Source organism: Microcaecilia unicolor, chromosome 6, assembly GCF_901765095.1.
Source record: "Microcaecilia unicolor chromosome 6, aMicUni1.1, whole genome shotgun sequence".
Classification (NCBI taxonomy): Eukaryota; Metazoa; Chordata; class Amphibia; order Gymnophiona; family Siphonopidae; genus Microcaecilia; species Microcaecilia unicolor.
The window spans coordinates 84,767,197-84,783,784 of record NC_044036.1 but is presented as its reverse complement, the minus strand read 5'-3'; the positions used below and the strand labels follow the sequence as shown (position 1 = coordinate 84,783,784).

Sequence of the window (16,588 nt, the reverse complement as noted above, 5' to 3'; positions counted from 1 at the left end):
TATTGGAGAACCCTTTTCTTCACTCGGCTCGAGTGGCATGGCGCTGGCTTTGCAAACGTCGCTATTTTTAATCGGTGGCAACCCCCTATTTATCTTTGTTTCACAATCCTGATTTTTTGCCAGGCACAGAGTATTTTGTTTTTTTTCCCCGCTGGTGATCTCTGATTCTCCTTTATTTATACAAGTTCTTAAATGAGGAAGGTAAGCTGTGCCCATTTGAGGAGCTACAGTGGGTGTATTCTCTTCCACCCACTGACTATTATGCTTAGCTGCAGCTTCACCACTATGTCCACAGTTTGGGCTGGGAGAACTTAAGTGAGGATATTCAAGACACTTTAAATGAAGCTTTGATGTTAGGGACCCAGGATAAAATGCCTCTTGCCCCAGGATAAAGTGCCTCTTGCATTTCATCACCGCTACTTGCAAGACACAGATTTGGACTATACCCGATTGGCGGTCCTGTGGTCGTTTGACCTGGCGATTGCCCTCACAGCTCAACAGATACAATCAACTCTGCTTGGAGTTCTAAAATGACCTTCTTGATGGACTAAGAAAGATTAAGATGTACTTACAAAACCCCAAAAATAAACACCACCAGAGAAATAAAATAAAAATAAGAACTCAATGACTTTACTTATATTCCGCGTATACCTGTGAAGTTCAGCGTGGATTACATAATAAAAAAACAAACAAACTGTGAATAGCCCAGAGAAGTACAAAAATAGTACAGACTTCCAGACTTAACAGCAGTGGAGACACCAAAAAAAAAACTGGACAAAATTAAGTAACTCAATAATTCCTACATAATGGTGGTAAAGCACCAAAATCTTAACAGGATACTGTATAGCCAAGTTTCCAAATTCTTCCTAAACACCAAGTAATTATTCAGATAGCTAAGATCTCTTGGTAATCCATTCCAAATGCTAGCTTTAAATACCTTTAAATGATGGGAAGTGTAATATCAAAGAATCTCTCAACTTTGTTAACTTTAAACATGATAACCTGACATGGCCATGTTTCGATAAAAAGTTGCATCGGATGTTAACAATGCACGTGCATATAAAACAACATCCATCTTCTCTGCAAATAGTAAATCTTTCCTATAATCACAGTGCTAAAAATGAACAAAGGATCCAAGAGGTTGAAAGTGAAAGTGAAGATGTTGTGATATTTAGAGTGGATCTTCCTGTGTTTCAACTCAACCAACATCTACTAATGATCACATCCTGTACTAGTCTCAGTAGCCTCGTTTTCATCTACTCCTTGCCTTCAAAGAATCCTGTATTTTGAGGTTGCAGTATTTTGCGAGAAAGATGTTCTTTCATATAAAAATGTGTTGACACCATCTGATTTGTCCATTATTTATATTAATAAACACAAGGTTCTGAATAAATAGTGATTTACTTCATATTTATGCAGAACTTGCCAAACATTCATTAGAAAACTGTATCAACCATAAACTGGACAGGTTTTCAAATTGAGTATGCATACTTTTTAACAAAATTATTCCCATTCTGCATGTGTTGCTTGAAGTAGACTAAAAACATGGCCTATTGCAGTAACTGTTGTGTTACTTTGAAAATGTTTATGGAAAGTATTAACATAAAGTGTACTGGAGGTGTCTGTTCATGCCCGTTATCCCTGTTAACTCACCTCACCCTAATCTACCTCCATCAACTGTGTCTCAAACATTTCACTCCCTTTCCCAGCCCCAATACAGACATGGACCCAACTATTACTCTTTTCAGTTTCTCGCCTTTTCCTCACCAGCCCCTGGTTTATCCCCCCTGCTTTTCCCCAGTAGTCTGAATCCTGGTGGTGGTAGTGGTGGAGACTCATCAGCAGTTAAGGGAACTGAGGGAGAAGTGGGGGAGGGGGGTATTTCTTTCCTAGCCTAGCAGCAATGGAGCAGGTTGCACATGGACATGCCCTGCCCAGAAGTGAAAGACCCCATCCAGTGCCTGAGTACATTATATAGATACATAGATGCGTGTTATATGAATCGGTCAGGTGTGACTGTGGTATGGTTATTTAAAATTTCTTTCCAGGTTCTGAAGCTGTTGCATTGTTTCTGCAGGTGTGATCAAATGGATACAGCACCAAGGGGCTGCAATCGTGCAATGGAGGACAGGTCTTCATTATGCAAGGTTAGTGGGTCATCTGATTCTGTGTCCACATTAAACAGTGAAGAATTTGTTGTGGTGCACCAGCGAGCAGATGATGATGAGAAACCTCAACTCCAGGTACATATATTTTTTTAATTCTTTTTTTTTTTTTACTTGTTGATTTATAGTGAATAGTAAACATTTCCGTAGTTCCAACATATATTTATTTTAATTTCATTTTAGTTTAGTTTACTGCTAATATTTACATGCCAGTCATGCACATTAATGTTTAGAATATTAGCAAATTGACATACGTAACCTAACAGAATATTGTAAGTTTATTTATTTATTAGGATTTATCTACCGCCTTTTTGAAGGAATTCACTTAAGGCGGTGTACAGTAAGAATAGATCAAACATAGGCAATTACAGCAGTAGCAATATTCAAATAACAGTACAAAGTATGGCATAGTATACTACTTGTCTGTAATATCGTCCAGTGCTTTTTAATGATGTATGCTACCTTATCAGATTGACTATTATATTTAAGGATGCAGTTCAGGCTAGCCTGAACTGCATCCTTAAATATAATAGTCAATCTGATAAGGTAGCAGCATCCATCATTAAAAAGCACTGGACGATATTACAGACAAATGAGCACTTTAAAGACCAGAGAGTGATGATATCATACAATAGAATACTACTTACAATGTCAACACAATATGTAATACAACATTTTAATTGATAGTGAAAGGTAAAGCAAAGATGGAACATATAGTTAGTTAAGAGAGTAAGAAGAGTTAGAAAGTAAGGTGACTGATTTAAAGAAAGTTGCACATGAGGCCAGAGAGATGGTTAAATATAATCTCAGCTAGGGTAGGAGTGGGTAAACATGTCTTGCTGCAGTATGTGCAGCCTGAGTCACTTCTTGTGTGTGTGAGTGAGACTAACACGTTAGTTACTTCTTCCATTAAAGGCCTGGTTGAAGAGCCAAGCTTTCACCTGTTGCCTGAAGTAGAGATAGTCTTGTGTTAAGCGGAGCTTTTCAGGCAGTGCATTCCAGATTGTGGCAGGTATCTATCGTGTAATGTCTTTTGGAGAGGGTGTGGTTAGTGATATTCCTTGAGAGGACCTTAGTGTCCTTGGCGGTGTGTGGAGGATCATCCTATTCTTCAGGTACTCGGGGCCATTTCCTTTGAGGGCCTTGAAGTTGCATGCATATTCCTGGATATGCTAGTATTCTATACAGGAAAGTAGGCTCCCTTTGTGCATCTGTATGTAGGCACATAGGGCCTCTTTTACCAAACTGCGCTAGCAATTCCCATGCGGCAATGCCAGTGAAGCCAATTCAAAGTGAATGGGCTTTGTCAGCATTGCCACGCCAGGAATTGGTTTAGTAAATGGGGTCTATAGTTATAGAATTACCCCCAATTTAATGTTTCATAGTAACATAGTAAATGACGGCAGATAAAGACCTGTACGGTCCATCCAGCCTGCCCAACAAGATAAACTCATTTTACATGGCATGTGATACTTTATATGTATATCTGAGTTAGATTTGTCCTTGCCTTTCTCAGGGCACAGACCGTACAAGTCTGCCCAGCAATATTCTTGTGATAAGTTCTGAAGCTAACGTCAAAGCTCCTTAAAATTTACACTCTAGCCCATCCTATCAATTCAGTCACGATCAGGGCATAGACCGTAGAAGTCTGCCCAGCACCCGTTTTGTTTCCCAATTACCAGTGTCGCCACCCAGTCTCCACTAAGATTCCGTGGAACCATTCCTTCTAAACAGGATTCCTTTGTGTTTATCCCGTTCTTGTTTGAATTCCATTACTGTTTTCATCTCCACCACCTCCCGTGGGAGGGGCAGTCCACATATCCACCACCCTCTCCGTGAAAAAATACTTCCTGACATTAGTCCTGAGTCTGCCCCCCTTCAACCTCAATTCACGTTGTCTTAGAATGGATGACTGTCACTGTCTTTTCACCGTACACACCTTTAGGGAGACCTTTTAGCATAACTGGTGGTTGTGCTGAAAATGCAGCTTTAAGTGCTGAAGGGGTGCTTAATTATAAAATTGCCTCCTTGTACCTAGTTGGGCTCCAGATAGTCTGGTGCATGAGTGGGTAATAAAGAAGCAAATGGACCAAGTACAGAGGTGTTCCCAAGGAGGATATAACATCCCTCAAGGGGTTAGTGCAGTATTGATAAAATGTATTAGGGTGGGGAGTTACAGAGGTGCAGGGTTTTTTTTAAGTTGCTCACAAATTGAGCATTCTATAAACGGCACAGAAAAATCCGTGCAAAACAAATCTTGCTTGGAGACTATGCAGGTGGAGAGATTGGACATCAGGTTAGGAAATCATAAATTGCCTGATGGGTAGAGGCTTGGGTTGTACTACTGTGCTGTGCTGAGGGTAGAACATCAATGACAGTTAAGGGAGCTCAGGTTCTCAACGGAGTGGAAGATTGATGGCTGCAGATAAGCAAAGGAGGGAATGGTTGTGTGGGATATACGGTAGTATGGCTGAAGTAGAAAGAAGGGTCTATAGTAAAAATAAAAAAGTGCAGAATAGACGCTGCCATGAAAATGAATGGGATGTTTACTAGTTTTTGTTAAGTGAATTGTGATCAAAAAATGGTACCAGGTCAAAAAAGCCCCCCGGGGGCCCCCCAAATGAAAAAAAAGTAACAAAAAAGCTCTTGACATAATAGCCACTGTCAAAACAGCCTGCCTACAATATAGTCCCTGACAAATTAGCCCCCCCCCCCCCGCTGTCAAAAGGGCTCAATCAGGCAAAGCACACACTTACCATCTGACTTTTAGTTGTAGATGATTGCTGTATTAAAGTGGTGCATTTATTAATGCAGCTTTGATGAAACCTTCACTTTTTGGAGTTTATTTTCTTTCAGTTATTTACAGTCTACAGTTCACGCGCAACATGTCTTCCAAAACCTGCTACCAGAGGAGAAGAAACGCCTACACTGCTGCCGAATGTGTTTTATCTGATGAATTGCTGATGTCATTTGGTGAGAAAAAAATGGGAATCTCGGGAGTAATCCCTTTTAAAAGTGCTGTAGTCTTTCTTCCTGCTGATCCCTCTCTTGCATCACTGCTATTGGAAAGGGTACCGCAAATGCTCCTGACCCTTCTCACTGGGGAATGTGCCTTCATTTGAATCAATTCCCCTGTTCTTTAAAATTTTTAGTCTAGATTTTTTCATGGAAAAATTACATCAGCAATATGTCGGATAAAATACATTCGTCAGAAGTGCAGGAGTTTCTTCTCCTCTGGTAGTATCCAGGGGGTGTTGGAAGACGTTGTGCGTGGGAAGGGTTTCAACTTTATACATTCTTTCTTGATATGTGGTTAGTTTTTGTTCTATTTGATTATGTGCTTTTTCTTTTTACGGCAGTTTTAACTGTTTTCAACGCTGACAGGTTTGATGCGTTATTTTTGTACAATTTATTTTATGGATGTTGACCCTTTTCATAGTGGTATGTTTGTTCTTTATATTGGAATATATCACACTAATGAATTTGCACACTGCACATGGGCACTTCCACTATGGTCTTCATGTACTTTTTCTACTTTTCATCTTATACGCTATTAAACTGCTGGCTCAATACTTTGGTTGTATTTGGACATCAGTGGAGCAGGTGTTACAATGGTTTCTAATACTTAAAGATTAACATAGTAAATGACGGCAGATAAAGACCTGAATGGTCCATCCAGTCTGCCCAACAAGATAAACTCATTTACATGGTATGCAATACTTTATATGTATACCTGTTTGATTTGTCCCTGCCTTTCTCAGGGCATAGACCGTAAAAGTCCACCCAGCACTGTTCCTGTACTAAAAGTTCTGAAGCTAACGTCGAAGCCCCTTAAAATTTACACTCCAGTCCCTCCGTATCTATTCAGTCACGATCAGGGCACAGACCGTAGAAGTCCGCCCTGCACCGGTTTTATTCTCCAAATACTGGCGTCGCCACCCAATCTCTGCTAAGATTTCATACATCCATTCCTTCTAAACAGGATTCCTTTGTGTTTATCCCACGCACGTTTGAATTCCATTACCGTTTTCATCTCCACCACCTCCTGCGGGAGGGCATTCCATGTATCTACCACCCTCTCAGTGAAAAAATGCTTCCTGACATTACTCCTGAGTTTGCCCCCCTTCAACCTCAATTCATGTCCTCTAGTTCTAGCACCTTCCCGTCTCCGGAAAAGAGTAGTTTGCGGATTAATACCTTTCAAATATTTGAACGTCTGTATCATGTCACCCCTGTTTCTCCTTTCCTCCAAGGTATACATGTTCAGGTCAGCAAGTCTCTCCTCGTACGGTTTGCAACGCAAATCCCATACCATTTTGGTAGTTTTTCTTTGCACTTCTTTCAGTCTTTTTACATCTTTAGCAAGATACGGCCTCCAAAACTGAACACAATACTCCAAGTGGGGCCTCACCAATGACTTGTAGATGGGCATCAACACTTCCTTTCTTCTGCTGGTTATATCCCTCTCTATGCAGTCTAGCATCCTTCTGGCCACGGCTGTCCCTTGAAACATTGTTTCTTCACCTTCATATCCTCTGACACCAACACCCCAAGGTCTCTCTCCTGAGTCAAGCTTATTAAGTTTACTTCTTCACAATCGCTCACACCATTGTTGTTGTTGTTGTCTTAGTTTTATTTATTCTCCAAGTTATGTTGGAGAATAAGTAATGCTAAATATCATCATTTATTTGTTTCAATTTATAGTGATGCCAATTCTAGTGTTTGTTTGTTAGTTTGCTTAGCACCATCTGTATGTTTTTCCTTTTGCTCACAGTGATTACATATCAGTTTTTTCTTTCCACCTACTTTGTTATTCATATATTTAATTATTATTATTATTTTTTTTGGTGTAGTGTCTTATTTAAGTGTTGCTCATCATTTTTTTTACTTATGTGTTTTTCAGTTTTATTTACTCATATTTTTCTAGATGTCTCTTTTTAATTTCAATTTGATTGCTGCAGTGTATTCATTATTTTTTACTTATTGTGGTTTTTATGCTTATTGGGCCAGATTCTGTATAAGGCGCCTAAAAAATCCATGCAGTAAACATTTCCGGCTAAGCATATTGTATAAGCGGCACCTAGGTTTAGGCAAGGTATATAGAATACACTTAGTTGATATTCCAGTGTCCAAAACTATGCGCCTCCATTTACACCAACGAAAATGTGGCGTAAATCCCTGGGCCATATTCTGTAACTACACACATACATTTGGGAACGCCCAAAACACCCATTTCCCCGCCCATGATCGCGTCCCTTTTTAAGTGCATTCACTAGAATTTAGGTGCAGTTCATTGCAGAATACTCTTCTGCGATGAACTGCGTCTAAATTCTAGTGCATGCACTTAAAATACTCTTAGTGAGTTGTGCAAGTAAATTCTTATTATTGCCAATTAGTTCTCATGGCTTGTTAGGTGCTGTTATTAAGATTGATTAGCTTGTTAAGCCAATTAACTTATTCACTTTGTAATGGAATATGCTTAGATTTCAGCACGGAATGCTAGGCGTGCTATATAGAATCCAGCAGATTGTTTTTTTTAGAGTCCTTGATTTCTTAGTCATTGTGTGTTCGTCTCCTTCACTGTTCCTGATTTCCCTTGCATACATAGTAACATAGTAACATAGTAGATGACGGCAGAAAAAGACCTACCCGGTCCATCCAGTCTGCCAAGATAAACTCATATGTGTATACCTTACCTTGATTTGTACCTGTCTTTTTCAGGGCACAGACCGTATAAGTCTGCCCAGCAGTATTCCCCGCCTCCCAACCACCAGTCCCGTCTCCCATCACCGGCTCTGGCACAGACCGTATAAGTCTGCCCCTCCACTATCCACACCTCCCAACCACCAACCCCTCTTCCCCCCACCTGCTCCGCCACCCAATTTTAGCTAAGGTTCTGAGGATCCATTCCTTCTGCACAGGATTCCTTTATGCATATCCCACGCATGTTTGAATTCCGTTACCGTTTTCATCTCCACCACCTCCCGCGGGAGGGCATTCCAAGCATCCACCACCCTCTCCGTGAAAAAATACTTCCTGACATCTTTCCTGAGTCTGCCCCCCTTCAATCTCATTTCATGTCCTCTCGTTTTACCGCCTTCCCATCTCCGGAAAAGATTCGTTTGCGGATTAATACCTTTCAAATATTTGAACGTCTGTATCATATCACCCCTGTTCCTCCTTTCCTCCAGAGTATACATGTTCAGGTCAGCAAGTCTCTCTTCATACGTCTTGGAACGCAAATCCCATACCATTCTCGTAGCTTTTCTTTGCACAGCTTCCATTTTTTTTAACATCCTTCGCAAGGTATGGCCTCCAAAACTGAACACAATACTCCAAGTGGGGCCTCACTAATGTCTTATACAGGGGCATTAAAACCTCCTTTTTTCTGCTGGTCACACCTCTCTCTATACAGCCTAGCAATCTTCTAGCTACGGCCACCGCCTTGTCGCACTGTTTCGTCGCCTTCAGGTCCTCAGATACTATCACCCCAAGATCCCTCTCCCCGTCCGTGCCTATCAGACTCTCCCCGCCTAACACATACGTCTCCCTTGGATTTCTACTCCCTAAGTGCATCACTTTGCATTTCTTCGCATTGAATTTTAATTGCCAAACTTTAGACCATTCTTCTAGCTTCTTCAGATCTTTTTTCATGTTTTCCACTCCCTCCGGGGTGTCCACTCTGTTGCAAGTCTTGGTGTCATCCGCAAAAAGGCAAACTTTACCTTGTAACCCTTCGGTAATGTCACTCACAAATATATTGAACAGAATCGGCCCCAGCACCGATCCCTGAGGCACTTCACTACTCACCTTTCCCTCCTCCGAGCGAACTCCATTCACCACCACCCTCTGGCGTCTGCCCGTCAACCAGTTCCTAATCCAATTTACCACTTCGGGTCCTATCTTCAGCCCATCTAGTTTATTCAAGAGCCTCCTGTGGGGAACCGTGTCAAAAGCCTTGCTGAAATCTAAGTAGATTACGTCCATAGCACGTCCTTGATTTAATTCTCCTGTCACCCAGTCAAAGAATTCAATGAGATTCGTTTGGCACGATTTCCCTTTGGTGAAACCATGTTGTCTCGGATCTTGCAACTTATTGGCTTCCAGGAAATTCACTAACCTTTCCTTCAGCATCGCTTCCATTACTTTTCCAATAACCGAAGTGAGGCTTACCGGCCTGTAGTTTCCAGCTTCTTCCCTATCACCACTTTTGTGAAGAGGGACCACCTCCGCCGTTCTCCAATCCCTCGGAACCTCTCCCGTCTCCAAGGATTTATTAAACAAATCTTTAAGAGGACCCGCCAGAACCTCTCTGAGCTCCCTCAGTATTCTGGGGTGGATCCCGTCCGGTCCCATGGCTTTGTCCACCTTTAGCTTTCCAAGTTGTTGATACACACTGTCTTCCGTGAACGGTGCTTTATCCACTCCATTCTCAGGTGTACTTTTGCCAGTCCCTCGCGGTCCTTCTCCAGGATTTTCTTCAGTGAAAACAGAACAAAAGTATCTATTATAAGTCCCAATGTGTCAGCTAAGTGCTGTTATCAAGGGAATTCTCTAGCTGAATGGACCAAAATGGTACAGTCTGATCAAAGCTCCACCTGTGCAATGTAAATATAACAAAAGCTGATGGGGGAGGGGAGGGGCTCTATGGACACACACACTATGGAAGGAGAAAAAAAAAGGATTTTAAAGCACTTTTTGTTAAATCCAGTTAGATTATAAACTATCAATATAAATAGCCAATAAGCAATTTTAAAATCTGTTACATAGAATACAGGTATCAATTAGAAATAGCCACTAAGCAGATTAGTTAGGAAACACAGATTATGAGATCTGAGCAGTTAAAAAAGGGGTTTTTTTTTCCTGGTATAATAGAAATACAGTGACAGTAAGATTGCAAAGAGAGTTGCCCAACGCCACAACTATAAGGTAGGGGTAATCAGAAAATAATCTTATCTGAGCGCTCCCAAATCCTTCCAGCTTCTGTGCAGACAAAAACCATGTGGAGAGAAGCTCCACCTGTGCAACAAAAGCTGATGGGGGAGGGGAGGGGCTCTATGGACACACACACTATGGAAGGAGAAAAAAAAAGGATTTTAAAGCACTTTTTGTTAAATCCAGTTAGATTATAAACTATCAATATAAATAGCATAGTCAAAGGACTGTTCTCCACAAATTTACTGCACTGTTGATGTGAAAATGTGATAGTTTTTTATGCCACCCCACATCATGTGACCCTATGGATGTTCTATTTATCCTGTTTTTGTACAGCTATTTGTGGTTTTGCTATACCCTGCCATCTGTCAATGGTGACCTTTAGGTGCACACTATCTTTACATTACATGTATTATTCTGTCATGTTTATATTTTCTTATCATTTGTGAAGTCATCTTGAACATTGCAACACACATTTTTGTGAAGGGCTATTTTGTCATTTTTATTTTCATCTATGTATTGTGCTTCATGTGCTTCTCTTCTAAGTAGGTTGATTACAGTGGAGGTTTCTGAGTTGCAAAAAGGGAAAGAGTGGTTGCTGAAAGACAGGTAGTGTTATCGGAAGGCACTGACTAATGTGGATGGGAGTAAGTCATGGCGTTGGCTAACATTTTGTAAAGGACATCTTAACCAATGAAACCAAAGAGTAGCAACTATTTCTGAACATCACAATGCGCCTGATGTTTCCAAGAATGAAGCAGTTCGTAGTGTTGTCAAGATGAGGAGACACGCTGAACAAGGAATGGAAAAGCCAAGGCAGATTATACAACACTGTTCCAATGGGATTTCTCTGGAGTTGGCTGTTCATCTCCCAGCATATTTAGCTTCACAACTGGACATAGAACATAAATGCAAGCATGCTCATCATCCTTATTCAAACCCTGGGACAGTTGTTGAGATTGATATCCCTAGTGAACTTCCATTGACATCCAGAAATTCTAACTTCCTGCTGTGGGATTCAGGTGTTGGCGATTAGAATCAAATATTGGTATTTGGAATTAGTGAAAATCTACACCTTCTTGAGGAAAACCCTTACTGATTCATTAATGGGACATTTTAAGTCACCCTGGAACTGTTTTATTTCAAGTTTTTTTCAGTTCATGCTTTCATTGACAGAAGTGCAAAAAACATTAATTTATATTCTGCTGAGGAACAAAAAGGAAGAAACTTACATGTGCATGTGTCAGAAACTTTTGGTGTTAAATTCCAATTTGAACCTCGTTAGTGTGCTATTGGACTTTAAGAAAGCAAGTCAGAATGCGGTGTCAAAATTGTTTCCAGCCTCTTCTTTAAGTGCGTGTTTATTTAATTTAGGACAGTGACTTTGGAGGAAAGTACAGGATACTGGTTTATCAGGTGTGTACAGAGACAATGAAAACATTGGGATTAACATAAAGATGTTGTTCGCTTTGCATTGCCTTCCAATAGACGATGTGCCAGCAGGGTTTGAGAACATCATCCAGACCTGTCCTTCTGAGATAACACCAGTAACTGATTACTGGGAGGACACATTCATTGGGTGGCGGCGGCGAAATTGCAGATCGGAGCCTTGTTATGCTATTGGAAAATGCATTTCAGCAAACCATCAACTGTCACCATCCCTCAATATTTAAACTTGTCGATCATTTTTAGCAAGAAACAAGATCTCACTGAAATAGAACTATCGTGCTATCGTGTAGGCATTCGACACCCAGTATATACAACTAGAGAAATATTTAAAGGCGCTTATTCCAATGTATAATGCTGATATTATTACCTTCCTTAAAAGTGTGGCTCATAATCTGTCTATTTTCTATTTAGAGAATGTTATAGTTTAGAAAGAATTAAACTGTATGTACAGAATAAATTAATGATTTATGATGGTACATGGTATTTGCTTATGTCATTGAATAAAGATTTTAGTATACTTTTATTTTTGTGACTGGCTATTTTGTCAAGGGTTATTTTGTCTGGGCTATTATGTCAGGGTGCAAAAAAAAACAACTGTTGGGGACCCATGTGAATACCTCTGTATTGGGACTTTAAATAGGACCAGTGGCTTACAGGTGAAGGATTCTCTAACAATTCTACCAAGTGGGGTAAATTTTAAAGAATGGTTTTGTTTTGTTAGGAATAACCTCTGTCTTACGTTGTAGTCTAAATAGAATACAGAGGTGGATTCCAAGTAGTCTGACTGACTGGAGCACAGGATCTTAATCTGCTAGAAGTACTCTGTGTTTGCTGCTTATTATTTTTTATTTTTTAAGAAAGAAAATCTTAACAGAGCTTCCTAAACTGTGGCTTGTTACCTGGGCAGGTGTTCCATAGGACGCCATTATCCTGTATTGTCGGGGTGGCTCACAGTTTCTGCCAATGCACAAATTGGGGTTGAGACTGCAGAAAGATTGGTGAGCTTTGCTTTAAAACGATTTTGCCTCCAGGAGCAGTAATCCCTTTGCACAGGTTATTGAGGGGGTAATTTTATAAAACTTTTCCTATATAGAATGCATATTTTACATGTGGAATAAGATTCTTATAAAATTTTGCACCCAAATTTGTGTGCTGATAAGATGTCATGTGTGTATATGTGTACTGCACATAACTGTTCCTGGTGGCATAGTGTGGGCAGAGTAAGTGCAGAATTGCGATATACATATGAATTTTATAAAATATGCGCATATATGCAGAGTATACATGAACATTTACACTGTCTTTGGTCCGATGTAAATTTCTATACAAGCATTTGCATGTTACTGGAGATAGTTCTAGGTGCCTGTTTTATAAAGGCACATAGGCACTTGTGTTCCCTTTATAAAATACTACAAAGTAGCACCTTATATATCTAATTATAAGCAGGGGATAACAAATTTACATATCCACACAATAATTCCATCCCTCCAAGGATTATATTATGTTGGACCTTCAGAAGTCACCTAGGTTAAAAAGACTTACACAACCATGTATATATACAGCACCATCTGATGACGATAACCCTTTTCCAAAAAGGTGCCTATTTTATACTTTGACATTTGCACTCTGCTATAAAATTACCCCCCTGCCAGTCAGTTCTGTTTTTGACAGGAGTAGAACACGAAATTAGATGGCAAGAAATATTCTTCTGACTACTGCTTAAATAAAAATACAATAAAATAAGCTCACCCGGTAATGTTAGAGGCTGGGATAATATCAGTTGTTTAGTGAGGAAAGTGCAGAATAAATCTACAAAAAAAATCTTCTGCTTTTCTTCATACAGATAGTTTCAAATGGAGATGAACAGTTGGAAAAAGCCATGGAAGAGATATTGAAAGATTCTGAAAACGTTGAAAACAATAATGCAGCTGACTGTAAAAATGCCAGTGAGTCCTTTGATGGAGATTCACCTGAAAACACTTCATTCAGTCACAATTGGCATCCTCCTCTGCAATTAATTCTGGACCCCTCTAGTACAGGTACAGAAAATGTGTGGAACCAGTGTTGATTTGGTTTATGCAACATGCTTTAAGCTGTAGTTCCTGAGGACAAATATGATTAAAGTTCTCACAGATGGCTAATGTCATCTGGCAGAGTCTGATATGGTAAAAAGTATAAAACAACAAAGAGCAAGTAGTTGGCCATGGGCAATGATGAACTACAGAGAATCTGCTGATGAGTGACAATGTAGAGTTTATAGAATGACCCAGACATGGACAATGTTTCAGTCTTTGCCTGCATCAGCGGTCAGGGTATGGAGAGGCACTGGACCCATGGAGGGGGCTGGGGGGGCAGGGAGAGAGGGAGGGGGACCTGTAGGGGAGAAGGGGGAAAAAGGCAGGGAAGTGGCACAGACAGGCAATGCCAGATATGGGAGGGGGTATATGGACACAGAGGGAAGACGCTAGACATGGGGGAGAATAGGAATGCAGAAGGGAGATGCTGGACTTGTGGGGGGTGGGGCATAGGGACCCAGCGGAGTGATGCTGGGCATAGATGGAGGGGATAGGGACACAGAGTGCTTGTGATGAATGCGGGGAGATGGACACAGAGAAGATGGTGCACAGGGAAGAGAGATGCTGAACATGAGGAAAGATAGGTATACAGAGATGGAAGATGGATGGTGTGCATGGAGAAAGAAGAAATGTCAAATGGGCAGGAGACCCTGGCGAGTGAGTTGAGAAGACAGAGGGAAACAGAAACCAGAGCCTGGGACCAATATGATTTGAAAAATAAAATGATCAGACAACAAAAGATAAAAAATTATTTTCTATTTTGTGATTAGAATATGTCAGATTTGAAATGTGTATCCTGCCACATTTAGAAATTTGGGAGGGGATCGCAAAGCCCACTACCAGGCCATGCCTTCTTCAGCTTCCAGCAGGCTTAGGGCTCTCTCTGGCCAGGGGGTAGTTATCCTAGTTGCACCCCCCACCCCTAATACCATCTCTGGCATGTGTGATCTTTATATTTTGCATGGTATAGGAGAATATGCATATCTTTCTATTTCTGCGGTGTGGCTTCTTGTGGGTTTAGGTTAATATATGTTTATCATTTTTGGTCAGGTATTATGTATTTGGCATTTGTGTTGTATGTGTGTGTGTGTGACTAAGGTATTTTGTTAGCATGAATTTTCTATGTAGAATTCTGTAGTAATTTGGCATGTTTAGTTTTCCTAATAGTGGAAGGGATATTTATTTACTTATTACATTTGTGAGGGGAGAAAGAGATCCTTGTTCTTTATTGTTTGTGATTTATAAAATGACAGTTGTACAGAGTATTGTTTCTTTTTGTACTTTAATAAAATGATTTAAATATAAATCATAACTGTTCGAGGCTTACGGAGATGGGACAGAGTTCTTGGCGACAGGGTGGGGACGGGGAAAAAGCTTGTGGGGACAGGGCTGAGATGGGGATGGGGCAGGGACGGGGACATATTTTGTCCATGCATCGTTCTCTATCCATAAGGAGAGGTAAGAAGAGAGATCCAGTCTTGTGGATGGGGGCGGGGGGGAGGGGGGTGGAGAGCGGAGGAGAGCAATTTCGGTTACTGCATGTGGCAGGATGGAAGAGAGGAATGGTGTCTCTATTAATAACCCACCCTGTACTTCAGAAAACCCATTGTTTATAATAATAGCCCAGGCATTATTAGAAACAATATGGTATTTTTGTCATTACACTAGTATTCTATAAAGGAAAGAAGGCACTTATATTCTTTTTTTTGTAGAATAGGGTCCTACCAGGCTCCCAGTTATAGAACTAACTCCATTAACCTATGCCTACTTCTCAGCAGGTATTATTTTGTGTGGTACCTTTCAGGAGCAGTGCATAGCTACGTGGGGCCTGGGGGGCCTGGGCCCCCATAGATTCGACCCTGGCCCCCTGCCGCGACCCTCTTGAACCCCCTCCCGCTACCAACCCTCCCCCGCCGTCGCCGCCCGCCCCCGCATGAGGTACCTTGTTTTGCTGGCAGGGGTCCCCAAACCCCGCCAGCCGAAGAGTCTGCTTTAGCGCCGGAGTTAGTAGACTCCGGCGCCTTCATTCAACGAAGTTCGTGTGAAGAAGATCAGCTGGTTTTGACGCCTTACGTCCTGCACCATGCATGTAGCCCCGTGCAGGATGTAAGGCGTCAAAACCAGCTGATCTTCACACAAACTTTGTTGAATGAAGGCGCTGGAGTCTACTAACTCCGGCGCTGAAGCAGACTCTTTGGCTGGCGGGGTTTGGGGACCCCCGCCAGCAAACAAGGTACCTCATGCAGCGGCGGGGCGGGTGGCGATGGCGAGGGAGGGTTGGTGGCAGGAGGGGGGGTTCAAGAGGGTCATCGTCGTCAGCGCAGAGGTTGGTCCAAAACTCGCGGCAGTAGTGGGCGCGCGAGGGGAGGGGGGTGGGTCGGCGGTGTGGGGAGGCGGCTAAACAGTGCCCCCCCCCCACCTCGGGCTCTGGCCCCCCCTCTCGGCGAGGTCTGGCTATGCCCCTGTTCAGGAGGTCCTGTTTCATAAAGGCCCATACAAAATATGTGAAACATATGTGCCTAAAGACAACATGCACACTCATGTGCCTTCTCTGTTCATTTGCCCTGTCATAAAATTATGCTCATTGGGGTAATTTTATGACCTATGGTCTTTTGCAAGGGTAAAACATAGTATTAATAAAATAGTTTGTATATGCAGGTATAAGTTTGTGTGAGAGCATTTGTATATAATTGGAGACAGGATAATTGCCATCTATTGCATATTAAAACCAGCAGCATGGTGGCACACCTGAACTAAATGCTTAACAGAGGAACAGAATGTGACATGTACGAGTTGAAGATATAGCTGGTTGTGACACCTAGTGTGAGGGTCAGTAACGCTCCTTAGCTGTTAAGACTGCTGATAGCGCAGCAGCGCTTACTACCACCTCAAGAGGAAGATGGTAAGTGCAGCTGTGCCTAACCCGAATCTACTCTCTCCTCTCTGATCTCCTACCCCTCTGAT

The 16,588-nt window shown here is 41.5% G+C and overlaps 1 protein-coding gene across 4 annotated transcripts in view; it reads left to right on the top strand.

Annotated features, from left to right (window-relative positions):
* Positions 1–16,588, top strand: part of RABGAP1L (RAB GTPase activating protein 1 like) — an 803,631-nt gene that overhangs the window by 83,923 nt on the left and 703,120 nt on the right. For 2 of the 4 annotated variants that reach the window (XM_030206421.1, XM_030206424.1), the window contains exons 3-4: positions 2,078–2,243; positions 13,393–13,588. In XM_030206421.1, coding sequence (XP_030062281.1) covers positions 2,088–2,243; positions 13,393–13,588 — 352 coding nt within the window. In that variant the 5' untranslated portion in view covers positions 2,078–2,087. Of the gene's footprint in view, positions 1–2,077; positions 2,244–5,096; positions 5,139–13,392; positions 13,589–16,588 lie in introns of those variants that run through there. The other 2 variants (XM_030206422.1, XM_030206423.1) reach the window with 2 other exon arrangements.